The 25,380-nt window shown below is 39.7% G+C and overlaps 1 protein-coding gene across 2 annotated transcripts in view; it reads right to left on the bottom strand.

The window, feature by feature from the left end:
• The window catches only part of LOC133498273 (protein kinase C-binding protein NELL1-like), a 216,065-nt gene that overhangs the window by 36,235 nt on the left and 154,450 nt on the right, over nucleotides 1-25,380 (bottom strand). For both annotated transcript variants that reach the window (XM_061814900.1, XM_061814901.1), the window contains one exon: nucleotides 6,807-6,929. In XM_061814900.1, the coding sequence (XP_061670884.1) occupies nucleotides 6,807-6,929 (123 nt within the window). The remainder of the gene's footprint in view (nucleotides 1-6,806; nucleotides 6,930-25,380) is intronic.

Here is a 25,380-nt window from a genome sequence, read left to right on the forward strand (position 1 = left end):
CAAATATTGTTTGTACCTGTTTAGCTACCATGTAGTATAAAATGGGTTTCTGTGCACTCCTATCCATGTCCATAATTGTCAGTCTGGTCAAAACTGCACTTCCCTGAAAGTTGTGCGATGTGTGGTGACTTCTCAAAACCCTCTGAATGTAAGACTAGTTTATCCTACGAAGGAAAAGATTTATCTAGCTAGATCACAGTGAGGCACAGTCAAAAAATAATTGCCTGAAATGATAATTGCCAGCGAGCTTAATATGGGCACTCTTGTTCTTTTACATCTCCAATTAATCATTGCTTCACCCAATTAAAGTAAAACATAACTCGCCAAATGCCCTCTAGCACAGACTACACAGCCGAGCAGCTGCGACATGCATTAAATTGAGATGAGGAGAAACAATGATTATGTAAACATCAAATTAAATACTTCAGACTTGTGAAGAAAATCAAGGCTCTACCCAACAAGCCCCTTCTTTCTGCAACCCCCTTTTCCTAAAGCACACATCCTCCCTTGATATTTCAGAATACATTATCTTTATTTATTGCTTGTTGTCACTTGGTTTCGCTGTGATTAGCTCCAGTAGAAAGATGAGAAGAGAAGGAGTCAATGCTTTTTTCCCCTGATGCTTTTTACGCTTCCGACACAACCACTCGGTCGGTATCTCCAACCAGCCCTTGGAGATGAGATGGACCATGAACACAATAAGCCCACTTATTCAACAACTGACAACATCGCTGCATAAAGCAGCTGACCAATAAGCTAACACTGAGAAAATGCTGATCTATAATCATTTTCTTTGCTCTGATTGAACTCGTGTTGCCCATTTATTGTGTTCTGACTCAATAAAATGGCAAGTGACACAGTGGCAACCCTTTTCTCCCCACGAGAGTTGCACTACAACAAAATGGGTGGAGTGTCTCAACGCCTCATTTGAGCTCTACTCCAGTTAAGCCAAATAATCAATTATTGTAAGTCCCCCCCCCCCGAACAGCAAGTTTTTATGCTTTCAATTTTCCTGCCTGCTGTCGTTATTGCATCTGGGCTCAACTACTTTCACTAATTACTAACATTTTGCAAAACAAGTTAAAGCAACTCTGAGGTGGAATAGCAATATTTGATTTATTGTTTACACAACATAAAAAGCATGTAAATCTATGGTGTCACCATCACTGATGGGGTAAGTAATTTCTATAACAAGATTAGCCAGAATTGAGAAATAGGTGAGGTGTAATCAACATTCTCAAAGACCATGAGGGAACAGAATTGTGCTTCTCCAGATACAAAGAGTTATTTGGGCAAATGCATCGGGACATCCTTGAGAGCATGAGCCAAAGACCCAGACAGAGAGAAGTATAGGGCCTAATTACACATCCATTACAGAAAAATCGAATAGCTTCGCTCTGGTTGAAACCCTCAAACTGTCACAGAAGAGGGAATGCACAGACTGGCATGAAACAGAAGTGTAGGTTATGACTGAGAATACTGGCTATTTTGCATTATCATCCACAAATACAGTGCATACTGTATGAAACAATTCACTGCCTTGTAGAACTTTTGGGTCACTGAGCAGCACTCAGGTGTGAATCTTGGCTTACATGGGTTTTCTTTGGGTGCTCAGGCCTCCTCCTCTTCTTTTCCTTTCAGCTTGCCCCATTAGGGGTCGCCACAGCATGTCATCTTTTTCCATCGAAGCCTATCTCGTGCATCTTCTTCTCCAACACCCACTGTCCTCATGTTCTCCTTCACAACATCCATCAACCTTTTCTTTGCTCTTCCTCGTGCTGTTTTAGCTGGCAGCTCCATCCTCAGCACTCTTCTACCACTATACTCACTCTCTTGCCTCTGGACATGTCCAAACCATCCATGTCTGCTCTCTCGAACCTTGTTTCCAAAACATCCAACTTTTGCTGTTCCTCTAATGAGCTCATTTCTAATTCTATCCAATCTGCTCACTCCGAGCGAGAACCTCAACATCTTCATTTCTGCTACCTCCAGTTCTGGTTCCTGTTGTTTCTTCAGTGCCACCGTCTCTAATCCGTAAATCATGGCCGGCCTCACCACTGTTTTGTAAACTTTGCCCTTCATCCTATCGGAGACTCTTCTGTCACATAGAACATCAGACACCTTCCGCCAGCTGTTCATGCATCCATTCATCTATCTATTTTCTACAGCGTTTATCCTCACTAGAGTAGAGGGTGTGCTGGAGCCTATCCCACCTATCTTCGGGCAGGAGGCAAAGCACACCCTGAACTGGTTGCCTGCTAATCGCAGGGCACAGTGAACCAAAGCCATTCGGAGGCACATTCACACACATTCACATCTAAGGGGGATCGATATATGGTAGAGTCTTCATGTTTTTGGGATGTGGAAGGAAACCAGAGTGGCCGGAAAAACCCCATGTGGACACAGGGAGAACATGCAAAGTCCACACAGGCGGGGCTGGGATTTGAACCCCAGTCCTAAGAACTGTGAGGCAGACAGTCTAACCAATTGTGCCGCCTAATGATAAAATCATTCTAGGAAAACATATGACTCCTTAGCTTGCCAGTCACAGTGCAGCTTTTTGAAGGCAACAAATTGAATGACGTGCATCACCTGCACAGCTTTCAACTTGTTCTGGTAATGACACAATTTTGGCTCCGACACCTGACTTAGCCTTGCTTACTGTGGACGTATTGCTCAAGGCTGGCTAAACACTGTTCTTTGTCCTATTAATATTAACAGCGACAGACAGACGAGCACTAGTCACACTCAGACTAATTCCCTCAGTCCTACGGGGGCTGCAGTGATGTATGAGGGGAATGAAATGGGAGGCACAGGTCGATTGGCCAACACTGTCGCCATCACACAGTAATGAGATCTCAGGGGGAGAAGAAAAAAAAGAGGCCAATTCCTAGCAACTCCTTTCTTAAATAATACTAATTGGCCAGACTAGGACAGGAAGTCATGGGAAGTTTTAGGGACATTATTCATAAGTAAATAATTACTTTGTCTAAATTGGCACTTCCATGAATGAGCTCCACGTCATTTTAACCCCTATTGTGGTAATGCTTTTAAGTTTCCGCTTTGTTCATATAATCGCTGTGCAATTTGTAAAGCTAGCTGATAATGCGGTTGTATATATATATGCATGTCAGATGAAAAGATGGCTAGGAAATTGCACCACAAAACAATGGATATTTGTTTTTTTTTTTTTAATTGCCCTTTTTTGTCAGTCCTTGTGACAGAGTAGAACTGGTGTTAGCAATGGCATGGATTAAATTGCATTTCCATTTGGGATCGAGGGAAAAGTTATGCCTTCACACAGTCCTCGTATGCACTCCGATGCACAAATGTATGTAATATGTGCTAGACTATAGCTAATAATACAGTAAATGCATTTACAAATTGGTGTAGAATTACAGTATTGGCTATGAACTGCCTGGTCATGCAAAACTATACAGGCCACTATTCCATATTGTGCTTTCCCAAATAGTGTTTGTCACTAGCAGACACTTGCTGGTTCCCTCACATTTCATATCACATCGCAGCAATATTTTCAAATATGCCATTTTTTTTTAATCTTCTGATTCTTCCTTTGCACTTTACCAATGACTCCCAGAATGAAAAGTCTTTTAAGCTACACAGACAGTCTGCATAATGCCTACATATAGAGGTGTTTGGGTGTATGAGCTTGGAGACATTCTAGAGGCAGGAAATGTATGGAAAGCATTTTGCAAATTGCATTGATCTATCCCGAGACAAGCCTGCTTCCTACCTGCTACCCATCGTAATGCCTGTATGACAGAAGTATAGAGGGTAGCTTCATTGGGCTACACCGACGTGATTTCTACGGTTGTTTTATCAGAATCACAACCAACATATTTTTACTTTAATGTGTGTCGTGTTTTGTCTATTTCATTTTTCTTAATTTCTGTCTTGCTTGCAGACATGCTCCATCTGTCATTCATGCAGGGTCATAATGGCAGATATAAACGCACCTTTGTCTGACTCTAACACATCCATATTAAACTTATTCTATCCCAACTAAATAACTGATTGATAATGACAGTGCTGGCTCAGTCTGAACATGTTCAACCAATGATACAATAGTCTTCACAATAGCATGGAAATGTTCTATTTTTTTGTTTAAGCTACTACTTTTTTTTTTTTAAATAAAAAGTTCTTCAGTGAATTTTTTCATTAATCAAAGACTTGCATTAATTGGAAACTTTAAATTGCCCCTAGCTGTGATTGTGAGTGCGACTGATTGTTTGTCTCTACATGCCCTGCAATTGGCTGGCAACCAGTTCAGGGTGCACCCCGCCTCCTGCCCTATGATACCTGGGATAGGCTCCAGCACTCCACCTCCACTTTGTGAGGATAAGCGGCTGAGAAAATAGATGGATAAATAAATTGCACATTCTTTTCTGTATTTGGATGACAGACTAAAGCTGTGCTTAGGAACTACTTTAAGAATCTCAGCTAGTGATTCATCACAACCACTGTCCCATGATGAAACACTTTGTGAAATCACACACTGATTAAGCTTAATGATACTTCTTTGGATGACAGCCAAGTCCTACTACCACATTGTGAATCAAGAAAATTTCATGAAAGGTTCCTTTAAAGTTTGTGCCAGTGCCTGACTTGGTAGTTAAACTCAATACATTAAAGACTGTCAAATCCCTTAAAATTCAGTGAGCTTTATTCTTCATTCTAATTTTGTGTTTTAACTGACTCATATTTTTTAACTTAAACTATTTATGATAAGTATAATTCTACCAGTGCACAGGACACATTTGAATATATTTTACATTTACATTTTACATTATGTGACAGTGCATCTTCTTCATTCTTCTCATTACACATATCTTTTACGTGTAATGAGTTTCAGAGCCACAACCACCAGACGAATTAGACTTGGGCTTACCAGGTTTCACTTGTATGTTTACTTTGCAAATACTGCATTTTTATTTGTATTTTCCTGAAGGAGTTTAATCTCAAGAGCCACTCAACTTTTATAACTATATAGTTTGAATCCACAGTCTTTTTAATCCTTTTGAATATCAAATAACTTCATTTGAAATCCTTGCACCCAATATCCCAACACATTCCAGTGGAACTGTTAATTTTTTTTTTTTTCCACCAGTATACATTTTGCTATAAAATGAGAACTAATATTAGAACACAGCACTTTCCAGGTTATCAGTTCTTGTTGTCATAAGATTATGTATCTCTTGTGATGGAGATTTTATTTCTCAAGAGACACCATGTTTTATTTGGCAAGGAATAGTCTTTATATTATATATATATATATATATATATATATATATATATATATATGCATATATAAAAGATAAAACTATTTTTCAGTTTCCAGCTTTCTTTCTCCAGTGTAGAGATTGCTGAATACAGTACAATAAGGTAAAGAGGGAGATGCTGCTATTTCCATATGTGTCATGATGAACCCATGTAATGTTCTCAATACATCAATGAGTTTGACCAGGGTTAGGTGACCGTGTGGAGATGGCTGCCAAACCTTTAATAACTCCTCTCAAAAACCATTAGGGCTCTCCATGGGCTGTGTGGTTGCCCTGTTTGAAATACAGTGGCCCCGGGCATATGGAGACAAGACATCAGGTCATGCAAGTTTGGGTGAGTCAATACAAGTGTCTGAAGTAATCTAAAGCAAAATGTTGCCTGGGTGAACAGGTATTCAAGCATTATTATTATGAAATTAAACTGTCAAATCATTCACTCCGATTGGATGGCAACCTGTTCAGAGAGTACCCTGCCTCCTGCCCTTTGACATCTGGGATTGGATCTAGGACTCCCGCAACCCTCGTGAGGATAAGCGACTCAGAAAATGGACTGTCAAATCATTCAGTTACACATAAAAACACAATATTCATTTATTCATTCATCTTCTACCGCTCATCCAAGGTCGGGTCTTGGGGGCAGTAGCTTTAACAGGGATGGCCGCACTTCCCTCTCCCCAGCCATTTTATCCAGCTCTTCCGGGGGGATCCCGAGGCGTTCCCAGGCCAGCCGAGGGACGTAGTCTCCCCTCCGTGTCCTGGGTCGTCCCCGTGGTCTCCTTCCGGTAGGACGTGCCCAGAACACCTCACCAGGGAGGTGTCCGGGAGGCATTCCGATCAGATGCCCCAGCCAACTCGTCTGGCTCCTCTCAATGCCTAAGATCAACAGCTTCACTCTGAGCTTCTCTCAGATGATCTCACCCTATCTCTAGGGGAGAGTCCTGCATAGCAAACTCATTTCGGCCACTTGTATCTTTTTTTACAATAATTATATGGCCGTAATATATCAAATATTTGTAACTAAAATCACATCTCACTTCTACTGGGCAAACTATAACTGACAAGTTTACCTATTCCATTTGTAACAAGTATTTGACCCACTCTGGATAGAGAATCACTCCCTAATTCCATAGTGAACAGGTAAGTATTTTGGGGGTAGAGGGCCTCCATCTTGAAACCATACTTTAGCCCAATCACATAAAGCAACAAACGCAGTATATTTTAACTAGGCAGTCCATTTAGATTTCAACCAATTTTCAACCAATCAATGAGGCATTTCGATGGTGCAACCACCGAACGGGAGGTCGAGTGAGCATTAAGGGAGACGAGGCACATGTGGAAAAAAACTACAAAATCGATTTTTATCATCACTCTAGTCACCGTGGCCTGCAAAGGTGATGAGAAGGAGGGTTGAACAGGATGGTCAAAGATGTTATGAGACACATGATCACTCCCAATTGATTGTCTGTGTTTACGTGACCAATAGGATATTCCAGGGTACGAACTTGCCTCTGCAGATGGTACCGTTTCCAACATAGCCTGGCTTGCAGGTACACAGGTGTCCTCGAATGGTATTGGTGCAGATGGCATTCTCATCGCATGAGTTCTTGCTGCTGGCACACTCGTCACGCTCTGTAACAGAAAAAGATAAGGGAAGACCCCCACAGTCAGAGTCGGAGTATGTTGGGGGAAAGGTAATTTTGAAAACAAAAATAATCTTTTCTACTGTCAACACACAGTTTTTAAGAATTATTATTTTCCAACATCAGCTCTCCTCTCCATTACAACTATCATCTGAGAAGTATCACCAGGTGGGTAACTTTGCAAGCAGTTTAGCAACTTGTGTCGTATTTAATTGTAGATATCCATGCCATTTCACTGACCCAAATCCCATTAACTTCAAGAAAATGAATGGATAGATACTCTCTATGAAACCACTATCATCAGAACGTAGCCATATTTTCATCACACAAAGCAACAAGATCAGTATTTTTTAAACCAAGCGTTCAGTTAGATACATTTTAAGTCCGATAACCATTTTCCATCATTACAAAATATCTAACCCACATCATTCACCATTTATTTAGCATCCTTTTCCTGGGGCACTGATTTCCCAAATACAGCGTGGTTTATTTCAAGAAGTAACTTTACACAATATTGCCCTGTGATTGGTGGACTAAAAACCATCCATCTATTACCCGAGCCGCTTGTCCTCACAAGGGTCGCGGGAGTGTTCTCATTGGGCAGGATGCGGGGTACACCCTGAACTGGTTGCCATCCTGTCACAGGGCAAATTGAGACAAATAACCATTTGTACTCACAATCACACAGAAGGGTAATTTAGAGTTTTTGGGATGTGGAAGGAATAAAACACAGGCACAGGGAGAACATGCAAACTCCACACAGGAGAGGCTGGGATTTGAATCCCAGTTCTCAGAACTCTGAGGTAGACGCCCTAACAGGTCTTCCACCACACCGTCTAAAAACAATCATATCATTGAAATGTAAAGTAGTAGTAGGAGGGAATGTGAAGTGAAAAACATTCAAAAATGGGTTGAAATTTGTAGAGCCATTTGTGTTGCATATTTCATGGATGATTCCGGAAAACAACACTGTACGATGTCTCATTTATCTTATTGAACTAATGTCAAGTTACAATCTGTTTTACTGCAATGAAACGTAGCTTTTTATGTATAGCATCTGATGGGACTTTCATAATCTTGCCTCCATCCATGGCAGTGGAAATGTAAACCTGATTAGTGTTTTTCCTAAAGAGAAAAGCTCAATTTGAGACATCTGTTTAACTACAAACCTACAGTGGGTGATAAATATGGCAACCATCAAAATCAATCCAGACTCATCAGTTTCTCTCCTGAACCATTATTCAGTAAAAGCAGATTCCCAGAAGCAGATTTACACAACGATAAGAAGGATCCAACACTGCAATATAACATACTGTACTGTAACAGTAGTCAAGCTTTCGTTGCGTTTTTCAACATAGTTATACGGAAATCATTGTTCATACACTTGATCCTCCAACCATTGAATTCACCTGCTGCGCTATCTAAAATTATGCAACAACTCTGTTATGGAGATAACAGACTTGTCAAGTCATTGTGTGCAGCGCTGATTATGCCTTATGAATCCCCCATTGAGACGCAAGTGGGGAGTTTTAACTCGATATCAAGAGTAAATAAATTCTGTTAGCTCAGACTTTTTTTTGTGTCTGTCTGTTAGAACAATTTAATCTTCGCTGCAATCCATGTACATTACACATGAACACAAACATGTTCCACTAATGAGCCATCCTTATGCTTTATGAGGCTGTTGGGGGAGCCTGGGGACACCACCACAATGCACAACAAATGTCTGAGGGAAGATTAAGTGAATTTTTAAAAATGTATTTCTTAAATGGCATAATTAAACAGCATGAAGAATTATAATCAACCGATCTTGTTTATAAATGAGTTATTCATTCATTTTCCGTAACATGTTTACTGCACGCAAATGGAATAAGTTACCAACAGAAGTGACGTCAGCCCCAAATGTGAATGTTTATAAGTCTAATTAGAAAACTCTTCTTTTATTCTCATGCTTTGTAGAACACTTCCACTTTCAAATACGTCTTACGCTGTACACAGTTTTAATTGCATTTTAATTTTTCTCTGTGATAAGGTCTTTATTTTTCTTTGTTCTGAAATGTAAAGCACATTGAGTTACCTTGTTTATGAAATGCTCTGTATGAATAAATTAGCTTTGCTTTGTTTTCAATTTTGAACATGGAGTAATTTTAGATTGCCATAAGCAATACATTAAAATACCTCAAATGTTTAATAGCTGTAAGTGGTGATTCCGAATATTTTCTTATATCCATACATAAAGTCTTTAGGTGTTCGCTCTCCTGAGGCAGCCTCCTTCTAGGGCATACACTCCTCATAAATATGCAGCTTTGCTGGGAGTCATGACTAATACAGTTCCCTTAATTAATGAGTGGCATGCGCAAAGCCCCAAAGCAACTTGCAGCAAAAATTTAACTTTTGTCTTCCAAAGGAATGCTCCCTAGTTGTAGTACTACAAAAACAGTCAAATGTCAAGTGTTGTGCAGCAATGTTTGAATGTTTACGTAAAGGTAATGTATATGAAAGGTATGCTACATTAATGGCCGTGCAAAGTTGGAGGTGAGGGCAACACAATGGAAACACTTAGAGCCACCTTTGCAGATTAAAGTTCATACCCACATGAATCATACACAGTAATACCATTTTAATATGTACCTGTGTAGTGCCACATATATTCACAGTTATTTCATTTTCCCAGGAGTAAGCATATCCACCGGTATCTTTGTGTATTTACGGTATATGTGCGCTTATGATGTGAAATAAACTATCCACATCTAAGGCCGTTTATTTCCCATTTCCCAAACAATGTGTAGTTTAAAAATCAGTGGTGGGTCTGTGCGCTCAATCAATCAATCAATGCTCATTTTCTGTTTTTCTGTTCATAGTAATCAGCAAGTGTAATCATACTGGTTTCATAAAAGTTTCAATTTACAATGAGCAAATGATGCATCCTGTATGGATGGACTGGGACTGATTAATCCAACCTTCGATCTTCTATACCTCTTATCCAGTTCAATGTTGGGGTGAACTGGAGCCTATCCCAGTTGACTTTTGACAAATGACAGGCTGGACTGGATGCATTATTTGTCATCGGTCAGACAAACAACACATTTTAATGTGCTTTACTCCATTTTGTTTAAACCATGTCTCGTTCCGTTCTTTAAGAAATGCATTTTGATGTTGGATTCTATTCAACACTCACGCTCAGAAATTAGTAGGACCAATACCAAGTCCCAAACCTTGGTGTTCTGATTGATTCCGACCTGACCGACAACAATCAAATCAATTACTAAAACTGCCTTTTACCATCTGAAGAACATATCTAGTAGCCTTGCTAGTCAAAACTAAAGTTCTGGAAAATATGACCCAAGGTTAGCACGACATTGCCATTTGTTGAGATCGAACACTTGGTTGTGGTGGGGGTTACACAGTAGCTCCTTTCGTCCAGGTAGGACCTACCCAATTTTAGGACCGTTCCATAGTTGTACCCATGTTTTCAATTTGTTTGGCAGTATATTCTGATCTACAGTATCAAAACCAAATTAAATCAAATTGGATGGAAAAAAAATAAACTCAGTGATGCAAAAAAGAACCTCTGTCCTCCCTCTTTGAAATTTCAGAACTGCGGCATATAAGAGAGTGCATATTAGAGTAATCCCTAATTTCATCCATCCATCCAGTTTATGCAATGCTTTATCCTCAATAGGATCACAGGTGAACAGGAGCCTGTCTGAGCTGATTTTGGGCAAGCGGCAGGTTAGAGCCTCAACAGTCGATCGCAGGGCACATATTGAAAAAAAAAAATAGCTTCACTTTCACATAAACACCAACAGGCTATTTAGTGTCTTAAATTAACCTAACATGGATTTTCTGGGAGTCTCAGAGACAAATCCACACAAAAACACTGAAATTGTGGTCACTGGTATGGAAGCATATCTGCTACCCAGTTGTGAAAAGTGATGTAAATACCTTATTAAACAAGACCCAGAGTATTTGCTGTAAATCCATCAAAAAAACTCTCACGTCACATGACAACATGTCGAAACATGTTAATGCACCTTTGAAGATACCATTCTCCAAGTATTTTGAGGGGGTTACAGAAGAAAAATGGACTGTTGAGTGACATTTATTTATTAGATTAAAAAAACTAGATATATCACAACTATAATAAATTCAATATTCTAAAAATTCTAATTGTGTATTGACCTAAAGGTCAGAAATTGAGATACATATCTTAACCTTTGTGTAATGTTACAGCCTTAGAAGTGGGAAATAATTTATAATGCATTTGGATAAATCTGTCAGACAGCAGAGCAAATAGTAACTTTGTTTGAAAAGCTGCCTTTTTTACTTCTGTCTTATGCTGCATGATTGTTTTAACAATACTTTACCTTTACAATACCTCCTGGACAGCTGACAGACAAATACCTTGATTTTTTTTTTCTTTCTTTCAAACAAACAAATTAATCATATGTCTTAAGTAGAGCCGCCATGCTATTAAAACAAACACGATTTGTGTTGAAGTGTGGCAAATCAGACTAATAATTTACATCATTTAGTAAAGTGCTTTGAAATGTGTTACATGCAATTAGTATGACTTGAAAGAAAGAAAACGATGAGGATTGCAAGAGCAATGGAAACCTCCCTTCAGGTACTTTCTTGCTTTTTCCAGAATGACACTGACTAAAAAATACTGTATGTGGAGCCAATTCATTGGATGATTTCTTAAGCAGTGTAGATTTAGAATATAGGGTAAAAGATAAAATGGTGGCAGACAATTTGGGAGTCTGAATAAAAACCCAGAGAAAGGCACAAAAAAAGAAAAAAAATTCTCACTGAATAACAATGTTGCACTTTCACTTTAGAATGTATTAGCTCCTTCTTTGTGTACTGTAAAAACTAAAACTGTATCTGAAAGACCGAGACAAAAAAGATTTACTCCAACTTACTTCCAAGTTAGAGCCCCATCATCCCAACAGGTATGTGTATTTGAGAACATATTTCCACCATACAGAAGACCACAATACCTCCATTCAAATACATAAACTCCCAATGATACGTAAACTCCCAATGCTCAAGACATACTGAAAATGTAACAGAATACTGAAACTAAGATTTATTATACAATGAAGGAAATTATTTTATATGTGTTACTGATTTTGTAACACATTTATAATTTTAATGGTAGATTTATGTTAACAGTGAAAGACAGAATATTTGAAAAGAAAATGCAGAAAATCACTTTTAAAAACAAATGAGTTCACTGAGTCGAAAAAGTATTTGATCCCCCACCAACAATAAAGAATTCTGACTCCCCTCACCTTAAAAAAGCACTTCTTATCTAAACTCACTTGCTGTATGAAAAGACACCTATTTCAATTTGTTACCTGTGTAATGACACCTGTCCACAGACTCAATCAGTCAGACACCTACCTCTCCATCATGGGCAAGACCAAAGAAGTTGCTGGGCAAGGTGGAGACAACTGTTCATTCAATAACTACAAAATGAATAAACATAAAATGACTATCAATCTCCCTCGATCTGGGGCTCCTTGCAAAATGTCATCTAGTGGATTTTAATGATCATGAGACAGGTTATAAAGTGAAGAAACGGGTCCAAGCAGGTTGGAACAGCTGGCGAAAGGTGTCTGGTGTGTTATGTGACACAAGAGTCTCTGCTAGGATGAAGGGCAAAGTTTACAAAACAGTGGTGAGGCCGGCCATGATGTACGGATTAGAGACGGTGGCACTGAAGAAACAACAGGAAGCTGAACTGGAGGTGGCAGAAATGAAGATGTTGAGGTTCTCGCTCGGAGTGACCAGGTTGGATAGGATTAGAAATGAGCTCATTCGAGAGACAGCCAAAGCTGGATGTTTTGGAGACAAGACTCGAGAGAGCAGACTTCGATGGTTTGGACATGTTCAGAGGCGAGAGAGTGAGTATATTGGTAGAAGGATGCTGAGGATGGAGCTCCCAGGCAAAAGAGCGAGAGGAAGACCAAAGAGAAGGTTTATGGATGTGGTGAGGGAAGACATGAGGGCAGTTGGGGTTAGAGAGGAAGATGCAGGAGATAGGCTAAGATGGCAAAAGATGACACGCTGTGGCGACCCCTAACGGGACAAGCCGAAAGGAAAAGAAGAAGATGAGACAGGTTATAGACATTAGCCCAGAACTACAAAGGAGCTGCTTATCAATGCTCTCAAGGTAGCTGGGACCTCAGTCATTAAGAAAAACACAGCGATGGATTCAAATCCAGCAACAACTGTAAAGTCCCCTTGCTCAAAAATGCATATTGTATAGGCCTGTCCAAAGTTTGCCAGTTAACACCTAAATGAGTGAGAGAATGATTGGGAAAAGGCGATGTTGTTAGATGAGACAAAAATGTAGCTGTTCGGAATCAAGTTGACTGTGTTTGAAGGAGGAGAAATTCAGGCTATGACCTCAACAACACCATTCCCACCATTAAGCATGGGGATGGAAACATGCTTTGGGGGTGTTTTTCAGGTCAACTTCACTGCATCAAGGGAAATGGAGGCTTGTACCGTGACTTCCTGGGTGACAACGCAGCCAGATAATTTAAAATGGGTCATGGATGGGGCTTCCAAGTCGATGATGACCCAAAGCACAGAGGCAAGGAAATGAAAGAGTGGCAAAAGAAGATGCACAAATGAAAAAAAGAGAAAAAAAGAAGAAGATGGTCAACGAGTGGCCGCGCCAAGTCTCCAAACATACATCTCAAAGAAAAGGGAGCTGAAGGTTCAAGATGCTAAGGGACAGGCTCGAAACCTTAAGAATATAGAGATCTGCAAAGAAGAGAGGTCCAAAATTCAATAATTCCAAAATAGTTTTCATTAACTATGACTCTAAATTGCCCTTAGGTGTGATTCTATGTGCCCTGCGATTGGCTGGCAACCACATCAGGGTGTACCCCGGCTCCTGCCCAATGATAGCTGGGATAGGCTCCAGCGCTCCCGTGACCCTTGTGAGGATTAGCAGCTCAGAAAATGGATGGATGGTTTTATTGCCCACAAATGTTACTTGATAAAACAAGTGATTTTGATCATCTCATATTCTACTTGCATAATCACATTGAACATTTTGCATCTGTGCAATTGCTGTCCAACCGATCATTTTGGGGTACATGCCCCCTTAAGTTTCCCTCTGTATTTTCAGAGACATTACAGCCAGCATGCTGTCTTTCTTGAATGGAGCGTGAAACAATGGATAGTGGCAGAATAAATATTTACTCTGGTTTTGTAACTGTCATCATATCATGTGTGTAGGTAGAGATTGTCAGTTTTAACATGTTCACTTTGTCAGAAATGTAAAATATAGTTGTTAAACAATACACGGCCAGCTTGCTAACGGAATCGTGTTGTTAAGTGAAGGTCTACCATGTGGTCATTAAATGCTAACATTAGCCAAATGCATGTTTTGATGTTTGCATGCACTGTTGTCCATTTCTAACAGCGTAACACAAATATAAAGTTTAACAGTAAATCCCATTTTTTGTGAGTAGAATGGGGAAGTCTTATGACTCATTGCTTGTGTATGTGTGTGTATTTGTGCGTCTTGAAATAACAAAACCAATGTCATTGGTCAGTAGATACAGTATGATTCCCCTAGGTCGATAATGACTCATTCTGAATTATATTTTACTTTGAAATTTGGCACAGTGACTGTGTATTTTACTGCTTTACTTCAATTTCTGACATTATAGTTGATATCACTGTGCTCAGATCTCTTCACTAGCTCCCTTTCATTACTGCCAACCAAGACAAAATAAAATCGAATGAAGAGCATATCTGGCAGACTCAATCCAGAGCGCGACTGTTCTCTTATAATCTTTTGCAATCTAGCGTTCATCCCTGCCAAATGACTCACATTGGCGATGCTTTTCAGAACACTTCATGTGGACTTTGAAAGGACTTTGAAGGGTTCACATCTCAAAAATGCAAGATTACATGCCGATTTAGTGAAATGATTTGCAATAACCATCAACACAACAAATGAATTAAAACTTTAAACAGCTATAATTGGTCAAACTTTTGTGTCAAGAACTTATATATTTTGATGGACCTGTATTCGCGGGATGTTGATTTCAAATGTTGTGATCGAGTTTTAAACTCACACATCAGAAGGGTTCCTTCCTGAATAAGTAAGGTTTAGTTGGCCCCCTGACAAGAAAATTTTGGAGAAAAGGGCGGTCACTCAAAAACATAGAAAAAATAGTGATGGATTGACATTTCTTTATGGTAGCTATTAGGAATCAGAAAGATCAGAAAAGTAATGCTACCTGTCAGTGTTTAGTGGTGACATAAACTGGTAAAATAGAAAACATTTCCAAATGCCTCGAATGATGTTTTTCGTATGATGCTCAAGAATTAGTTTCATTGTTGTCATGGTCTGGCTGACGGATTTGGGGGAACACAACAGCATTGCAATGACTCTATAGGCAAAGAAGAACTGTATATTTCCTAGAGGGCAGCTTGACAGGTAAACCACATGTCTGAGGACCCTAGTTGAAATCTGGCCTTCCTTGTGGGGGTTTTCATGTTCTCCCCGTGCCCGCTTTGTGTTTTTCCGGGACCTCCGATTTCCTCAGACATTCAAAAATAGGCATTTTACGTTAATCGAATATTCTAAATTCCTTGTAGGTTTGAATGTGACTGTGCATGGTTATTTGTCTATACGTGCCCTACGACTGGTTGGCAACCAGTTCAGCGTGTACCCTGCCTCTCGCCCTGAATCAGGTGGGATGGGCTCCAGCACACTTACGACAGGCTAATCGGTAGAGGAAAAGAATATTTTCTTACATTTTCCCACAATAACTTATGTCATTGCAGTTTATACGTAAACATACAATAAAATGCGATTGTGATAATTTTATGTATCCCCAAATTAAAGCCCCTGTGGCTATTTTCTACCTTGACCTTGATGCTCACCTTGACGTGATAAAAACACATCTGAGCTGTGTCCAGACTCACAAGGGAAACAATATTGATTGCTTGTTACAGTATTTAGCTGAGAGATCACAGATTTCCATGAAATGAGGTGGATAAATATATACAAAATTTTCCTGCAACAACAATTCTGATGTTAAATGTTCATTTCCTTGCAGTCCCACCATTCATTGAAGTCCACCTCACAGTACAACCGCATGGAAACTTGGTGTGTTAAGGAATGACCTGAGTGAGAACAACTGCATTTCAAGAGATGGGTAGCATTTGTTTTATTATATATATTTTTTTAAAGGTATAATCTAAATATTCCATGTCCACAATTATCCAAAGAGATGAATCGTAACTCCATCCCCCCCCCAAAAAAAAAAAAAAAATCTCAAATTGGAGCACTTCAATCAAGGTACAAATGTTGACTTTTTGTGGTAGACCTTTCTTTAAAGGAAGAAAAACACATTTGTTTGTATGCAAGTAGTTGGGTGTTAGCAGTCAAGTCTACCAAAGACGTCTTTTGTGAGCTGCCCATTTTGAAAATGTGTCTGTTTAGAATTTTGTTGTGTTATGTACCACATTCAACAAACATGTTGAAGCTAAATGGTAAGCAGAGCTCAGTGCAACAGAGATTAGCATTAGCAAACAGTATTTTCAGTGTTAGATTCTGATAGCAGGTAGATATTCAAGTTTGTAGAAGTTGAACTGAGACGTGGTGTATTTTGGCAAAGTGTCCACGTCATGCATGTGAAACTAATTGACTATGTTTAATTTAGTGGTTTTAGTGACAAAATCCTGCCAGCATGAGTCCAATTACAAAATATGTAACCCATATACAGTTGGTTGCTTTTCTTTTCTCTTCACACCCAGGTATTCAGTGTGAGCTGTGGCTAATTTGCGCTTATTTCAACCAGACTGCCGACTTATAATGTTGTGTATTAATTGTAATCTTTTGTTTCATTCCAGAAAACACCAACCATCTTAAGACAAGTCTTTTCACTTTTTTTTGTCATTCAGTTGTAATATTAGATAAGTAATTTTGTGAAGTAGCTTCTAACAAATCATGTAATGGATTAGATTGAAACTGGACAGCTCAGGGCTGTGAGAGAGATGCTTTTGCCGCAATGTGCATTAATGAAACCATGTCCCATTAATGCGCTCTGTCAGTAAACAGGTACAATTATTCCTGGTGTCTCCGTGTAGTCACCCAGGCGAAATGGAATCAATGCATCTCTAGAGAGCACAACATTAGGCTTACCACACAGGAGTGTAACACGGAGACAGAAATCACTGTGGACGGTTATACTACCTTCTAGTAAATGGAAAGGAATTCTTGCATCAAAGCTTTATGAGAAGGCTAAATATAAACACTCTCCTCTACAGAGACAATTATAAATTGATGAAAACCTACGTGACTCCTTCCTAAACCAGGTTTGATGGGCTTATTAAAATGGCTGGTTCCATGCCAGCCTTACAGTGTGACCTCCATCTTTGAAAAGCTAACGTATACAGGAAGGGTTGCCAAGGTTACCGAGCTCGTCACACCTGAGCTCAACATTCATTAAATGTATAATTGGAATTGGATTTGATTAAATTTTCATGAAACATATAATGTGTCTGCAGGGAACTGTGGGCTTCCAATGTTGAAATTTAGAAGAGGATCTGTAGTGAGCCATGCACAAAATTATTGGCACATGCTATAAGCAAGCCTGAGCATATTGTGGATAAACTACTGCTCAGGGAGAGAATCGGAATATTGAGCCCGCAGCCCTGTGTAGATGAGAAGAGAGAAGATAGTTACACAGGCAAAAGCCAACTGCTATCCAATTGAATGGTTAGCCAAGAAAAAGCATTCAAATTTCAAGTTTACCAAATTAAATCAATAAAATACCAAACAGGCAAAAGAAACATTGTACTGAAATAGATCTGGTGAAAAACGAAATAGAGAAAGAAACAACTGCTCATGACTTCATTTAACATCCTGGGCTTTCGGGAGTGAATTGGTCATATTTTATAAAAGTTTTTTTCTCCTGTGCAAAAGTGCAAACATATTGATAAATTGGCCTAATTTGAGCCCGAGTCCCAATTTTTGGCCAAAGTCAACAAAGGATAAACATCATGACAAATTATACTGTGGTTTATTTTGAGGGATTTTTCTTTCTTTCCATTCTACTAGCGATCCATTTTCTGAGCCGCTTATCCTCACAAGGGCCGTGGGAGTGCTACGAGAAAATTAGAGGCTTCAATTAGCTTACAGTGCATATTTTTGGGATGTGGGAGCAAACCGGAGTTAATGGAGAAAACCCACGCAGGCACAGTGAAAATATACAAATTCTAGAGAGCCGATGCTGGGAGATGAACCACAGGGTTCAGAACTGTGAGGCACACACTCTAGCCAGTCAAGCATTGTAATGCCGCTTCCCACCATACTTTGGAATAAAATAAGAACCACAGTAAATGTTGAACGTTGATTTTACAACTGGAAATCCTTCGAGTATGGTCAACACTGACGAAGGCCGACCCACTGACTGTTCTTGTGACCTGCATCTGGATACAGATATCTGGAAGAGTTGGACCGGTTATATACTAGCTTTAAGTGGTGGGCTGTTGTCATTTTTATTAATTATTTTACGGTGGAGCCGCTGGAAAGCATTGGCCTCACAGTTCTGAGGACCCGGGTTCAATCCCAAACCTCCCTGTGTGGAGTTTGCATGTTCTCCCAGTGCCTGCGTGGGTTTTCTCCAGGCCCTCTGGTTTCCTCTCACATCCCAAAAACATGCAACATTAATTGGACACCCTAAATTGCCCCAAGAGGTGATTGTGAGTGCGGCTGTTTGTCTCTATGTGCCCTGCAATTGGCTGGCAACCAGTTCTGGGTGTACCCAGCATCCTGCCCGTTGACAGCTGGGATAGTTTCCAGCACTCCCGCGGCCCTTGTGAGCATAAGTGGCTAAGCAAATGGATAGATGGCTCGATGGATCCCAATGAATTAAGAACCGGATTTCATTTATAGGACCAAACGTGCTGCTGTTTCCGGAGTCTTGGCTGGCAGTGCTGCAAGGAGTCTACAGCATGAACATTGACGATTATACTTTAAAACATATTTAGTGAGCTATTTATTTTAAATATGTACCCTGCAGTTAAAAGTGAACCACAAAAGGCATGAGATTTATCAGATGCATTTTTTTTTAATTTTTTACGAGGTACTATTTTTCTTTTATGTTGTTCTACCTTCAAAGTATTTTTTTTTTGTGGTTCTAATTTTGAAGTGTGCACAGGGAAAATGAGGCACGTACAGATGCACCAGATACATTTCATTTGATTAAAAACTGTACTCTTGAGTTTTAACAAATGTTGGTAATTTCATTTAACTACATCTTAAGAAGGCACGCGTATTTCTCTTTTTGTATCAAAACTATTGGACCATCCATTCATCCGTTCATCCATTTTCTGAGCACCACCAAAGTATCAAACTAAACTGAACATTGAATTGTCTGCATCGTTTGCAGCCCGGGTATAAACATACAGCATAGAGTCCGTGCACCTACGTCACCAAAATCACATGACTTGCCATATTGCTGGTCAAACAAAGCACTGTTGCAAGTTAATTCTGTTGAGACGAAACGAAAATACGTCTTATAGCATGATATCCAGAATTTTGTCTGATACGTAAAACATTTAGAAAGTGATAATGAATGAAGGTAAGTAGAAAAATGAGAGACACTTGGCATAGAGTACCTATATTTAATGCCAAAGTGGATGTTTTCACTGATAAGAAATTGGACTGTTAATTCGCTTCCGCTTGTCTTGGACAACTGGATATACACATGGATCTGGTAAGTAAGTCGTCGAGATTTACACAGAAATGTTTGAAAGCATACAGATACTTCGTTGGTGGATCTGTTCCCAATCAGGAATAAATCCGACATAGTGACGGGGAGACGGCTCGTGAACGCGGAAGTGTATTTGGCCACACGTGAACCTTTGGCGAAATCCATCCATCTTTTCAGCTGGTGTTCAACACAAATACCAATATTTAAATTAATGACCCATGGTTTTACACAAACTTGCATTCATTAACTATATTGAGAAAAAAAAAAAAAAAGAGGACGGAGTCGTCTCCACGGAATGTACACAGAAGCAATTGTGGTCACACGTTAACCACTCTGTTGCGACAGATGCCTTTTCTTTTTTTAAAATACGTATTGTTCTCAAATGAGCCAACTTGGCATTATAAACACTTCTTGGTAATTTCAGATTGAGAAGAATAATTCTGACCTGAAATGAAGCTACACAGGCGTGTGAGTATTTTGGTTGGGCACCATCCATCATGTTTAATTGCCGAAATCCATTGACATTTTCTGGTCTTTTCAGCTGGTATTCCATAGAATGATCTCTTTGAATATCTCTGACTCTTGTGAAAACCAACACCACAACAGGTCTCGGGCAATTTGAAAAATCTGCTCTGGTTCAACGGCTCCCGCAGTCCAGAGCAGCGAGGTTTGACCGGCAAGAGGGCGCCGTGCAAACTGTGACGTCACGTCCACGAGCTCTAAAATAAGTCTACTCTGTTCTCATTTAGATGGATGCCCGTGGGCTCTCACAGGTCAGTGTTAGTACAATGGCAGCCGGACATCTGGGTTTGGAAATGATACTAACGATTGTCAATGCATAAATCATGTGTCTGGTGTACTGCATTGGTCACGTCGAGTACAGCTTCCAGTACACTGTAAGAGCAGTAAGCTCACAGCTGACTTGGAAAAAGTCACCATTTGTGTTCTAGATAGCATTAGAAAAACTAAGACCATTACAGTTCAAGGATTATCATATAAAACACCCAATATATTGTACATGTAGAATATTTGATGCACATATTTCTGAGAAGATTTCTACTATAAAAAAAGTCAGCATACAGTGAAGAAAATAAGTATTTGAACACCCTGCTATATTGCAAGTTCTCCCACTTAGAAATCATGCAGTGGTCTGAAATTTCCATCATAGGTGCATGTCCACTGTGAGAGAGAGAATCGAAAAAGAAAAATCCAGAAATCACAATATATGTTTTTTTTCATGATTTATTTTTGTGATACAGATGCAAATAAGCATTTGAAAACCTGAGAAAACCGATCTTAATATTTGGTACAGTAGACTTTGTTTGAAATTACAGAGGTCAAACGTTTCCTATGATTGTTCACCAGGTTTGCACACACTGAAGGAGGGATTTTGGCCCACACCTCCACACAGACCTTCTCTCGATCAGACAGGTTTCTGGGCTTTTGCTGAGAAACATGGAGTTTCAGCTCCCTCCAAAGGTTTTCTATTGGGTTAAGGTCTGGAGACTTGCTAGGCCACGCCAGAACCTTGATACGCTTCTTATGGAGCCAGTCCTTGGTTTTCCTGGCTGTGTGATTCGGGTCATTGTCATGTCGAAAGACCCAGCCATGACTCATCTTCAATGCTCTGACTGAAGGGAAGATGTTTTCCTCAAAATCTCACAATACATGGCCGCGGTCATCCTCTCCTTAATACAGTGCAGTCGTCCTTTCCCATGTGCAGAAAAACACCCCTAAAGCATGATGCTACCACCCCCATTTTGTTGTTGTGATAGCCAACGTGACAGTGTTGCTGCGTCAACATAAACAATCGTGTGAAAGCGTTATAGCTGTAGGAAAGCAGCCGCCTCGGTCGGTCGCCGCCATAGATCTTCTCCCGTGAGCGTTGTAGGAGGCACCGGGCAGTTGAACAGGTGCTGTGTGTCGTGTGGCCCGGTCCCACAGTCCGGGCAGACGTCGGCAACTGTGTCGTCGACGCGGTGTTTGTAGCTGTTCAGCAGGCGATAGAAGCCCGAGCGCAGTAGGGCGAGGATGGAGCATGCTTCCCGAGGCAGAGACCATTCGTCGTCGTGAATTGGAGGTGGGTAGCCCCCAAGAACGACGTTAGGCTTGTAGGTCAGCCTGGTTTTGGTTACGGTCGATGTGTGGAGTTCAGTAAGTCGGCGCTTGTATTGTTAGTCATCTAGCTGTCCGTGGGTACCGACGAATTGGTCTATGTCCGTTTACAAAGGGGAGACGTCATAGATTTTGAGACGCTGTGGTCGGGCGCGACAGACCAGGTCGCTGTTTGGATGACCTGGTCGATGGCATTGAAGCAAATACTACCACCCCCATGCTTCACAGTAGGGATGGTGTTCTTGGGATGGAACTCATCATTCGTCTTCCTCCAAACAAGGTCAGTGGAATTATGACCAAAAAGTTCAACTTTGGTTTCATCTGACCACAAAACCTTCTGCCATGATTCCTCTCTATCATCCAAATGGTTATTGGCAAACTTGAAATGGGCCTTGACATGTCCTGGTTTAAGCAGGGGAATCTTCCGTGGCATGCATGATTTCAAACCATGACGTTTTAGTGTATTACCAACACCTTGGAAACGGTGGTCGCACCTCTTTTCAGGTCATTGACCAAGTCGTGGTGTCCTAGGCTGATTCCTCACCTTTCTTCTATTGAGACCCCACGAGGTGATACCTTGCATGGGGCTCCACTCCGATTGAGATTGACTGTCATGTTTAGCTTCTTCCAATTTCTAATGATTGCTCCAACAGTGGACCTTTTTTCACCAAGCTGCTTGGCAATTTCTCCGTAGCCCTTTCCAGCCGTGTGGAGTTGTACAATTTTGTCTCTGGTGTCTTTAAACATCTGTTTGGTCTTGGCCATGTTACAAGTTTGAGTCTTACTGATTGTATAGGGTGGACAGGTGTCTTTATGCAGCTAATGACCTGACACAGGTGCATCTGATTCAGGATAGTACATGGACTGGAGGTGGACTTTTAAAGGTGGACTAACAGGTCTTTGTGGGTCAGAATTCATATTGTTAGACAGGTGGTGTTCAAATACTTATTTGCAGCTGTAGCACACAAATAAAACATACATTGTGCTTTCTGGATTTTTCTTTTTAGATCCTACGATGAAAATTTCAGACCCCTTCATGAGTTCTAAGTGAGAAAATGTAGCAGGGTGATAAAATACTTTTCTTCACTGTGTATTTCATCAATGAATACAAGATCCATAATCAAATATAATTAACAATATACGTCATTTTTGTACATCTGAAAATTTCTTTTGTAAACTCATTACAGCGCAGTTTAAAAATGAATACATGTAATAATGCAAAGAACCAGCCTGTTCTCATAGTTTCATAATATCTGTAACTTTAAGCCTCAACATCTACATAATGCAGAAAACAACTGTTCTAAAACCAATCATAAGATGCAGAGCACTGTGGGAGCTGGACAATTTCCACAATCACAGATGGCACATAACTATTATCCACCAACACATGAAGTCAGGGATCATTATGACCTTCCACAGGGGAAATCGCTTAGATTCGATCTCCGCTGAATGATAAAACAGTAAACACCATTCATTATTCCTACTTTTGCCAATTGGCTTGTAGTGTAAATTGCATAAAAGGGTAAATCCATGTATCCAATTTCTGAGCTCCTTATCCTCACAAGGGTCACGAGAATGCAAACTATCTCCTGGGAGAGGACCCAGGGTACACCCTGAACTGGTTCCCAACCAACTGCAGGCCACATGTAGACAGACAACAGTCGCACTCAGAATCACACCTAGGGGCAATTTAAGTTGTCCAATTAATGTTGCATGTTTTGGGGATATGGGAGGAACCGGAGTCCCCGGAGAAAACCCACGCACGCACGGGAAGAACTTGCAAATTCCACACAGGGCACGGCCAGGATATGAACTCCGGTCCTCAGAACTTTGAGGCCAACGATCTAACCACCACGCTACCCCAAAAAAGGAAATACTAATCATTATTTGAAAGATATGGTATTAAAAACTAAACAGTAAATTAAATGTGCTGCATGGGTTAATTCAATCAAATAATGTTACCTTGACAGTGTAACTCTTTTTACAGGGTTATTTTGGAAGGGAATGGTGCTTTGCTCATTAAAAAATAAATAAATACAGAAATCAATGAATAAATAAATGCATGATGCAGGTGAAATATCACATTAATGAGCCAGCTTTCGGGGAAGTAACAATGCGTATATATGAATGTCTAAATCTGTACAGAAGGTGTGGTATATTTTAAAATGTACTCCCTTCATTACAGAATGCCAGAATAGTGTAGTACAGCAATGTTATAAAACTCACAAAAGTCAAACTCAATCCAAATTCTCTGTGAAATGATGCCTTAAATGTTGTCCACATTTAAACTCATTTAAATCATCAGGTTTCACATTAGCACATCACAAGAGCTGTCAGTTTATTTTATTTCATAAACTGAGTCAATAGACTGAATGAAGTCAATCAGCACACTTTTACCCCTACTCATCAATGTCAAGAAGACTTTTTTTTAGTGGTTTATTGTTTTTAATCCAAAACTTCCAACCTACAAAAAAAAAAAAAAAAAAAAAAAAAAAAATCACTTCCAGAACATTTTATCCACATTTTTCTGAATTTCCACATTTTCAAAATTTTGTGCAACCGTCATGATCACAATTTCGAACCAAATATAGTTTCACATAAACCTTGTAATGGTGGATGCTGTTGCAGCCTAAATCATTCTCCAAGTACAGTATGTGAGGTTTTGGCATTCTGTAATAATAATAATAATAATAATAATATCTATATCTATGGATTAATTCATATTTTGCTAATTCTATTTTAAAACCTTGTTAAAAGAAACAAAAATTAACGGCAGTCTACAGTATTTTGCAAAACAAACAAAATGCTAAAAGACTGAATCGGACAGCTTATTTATTGACAGTAGTTTTGGCTTCTATTTTGTGCAAAGTATTTCTTGTATGCATGTAAGAGTTGTTGAAAGAATGCTAAATTACCCATTGTGGGACTAATAAGGGTTATATTAAATAATTTTATTATTAATAATATTAATAATAATAATAATAATAATGCTTTTAACCTGCCAACATTCTAAAGTTCAGTGACAACTACTCCATTTCCAGTTCAGATGTGATGTTCTGTATGAACGACTAATATACAAATGTACCATATATCTTGAACCACATGTTAATTGCCTGTTATTTCATTGCTCAAAGTTGGTTACTCTCTGCCAAAACGCAGGTCCAGCAAGACCTGTGAAACAAGTACAGTATATTGTTTCTCCAAATCCTTTATTTAGCTGTTTTGCAACTGCTTGTAATGTTAGATTTTGTAAAACGCATGGTAAGAAATGTCCTTAAGATGGAGGCGAGGATCAGTGACTTACAATGCGGTGACACTGGACACAAACAGAACCTTCACCTTGACAAGTTGGCAGCTGATGGGCTGTGCACCAAGCAACTGTTTAATGTACCGGCAATCTCGGATTTTTTTTTTTTTTCTTCAATATCCGGAACCATCAGTGCTATGGCTGTAACGAGTCCACATACTGTACAGTGATTTCTGTAACAAAATATGAATGTCCCATAACATTTGGAAGCTTGGTAACCAATTAATATAAAAACAGAAGATTTTGCTTCTCCTTAT

This window comes from Syngnathoides biaculeatus, chromosome 3, assembly GCF_019802595.1.
Source record: "Syngnathoides biaculeatus isolate LvHL_M chromosome 3, ASM1980259v1, whole genome shotgun sequence".
Lineage (NCBI taxonomy): Eukaryota > Metazoa > Chordata > Actinopteri > Syngnathiformes > Syngnathidae > Syngnathoides > Syngnathoides biaculeatus.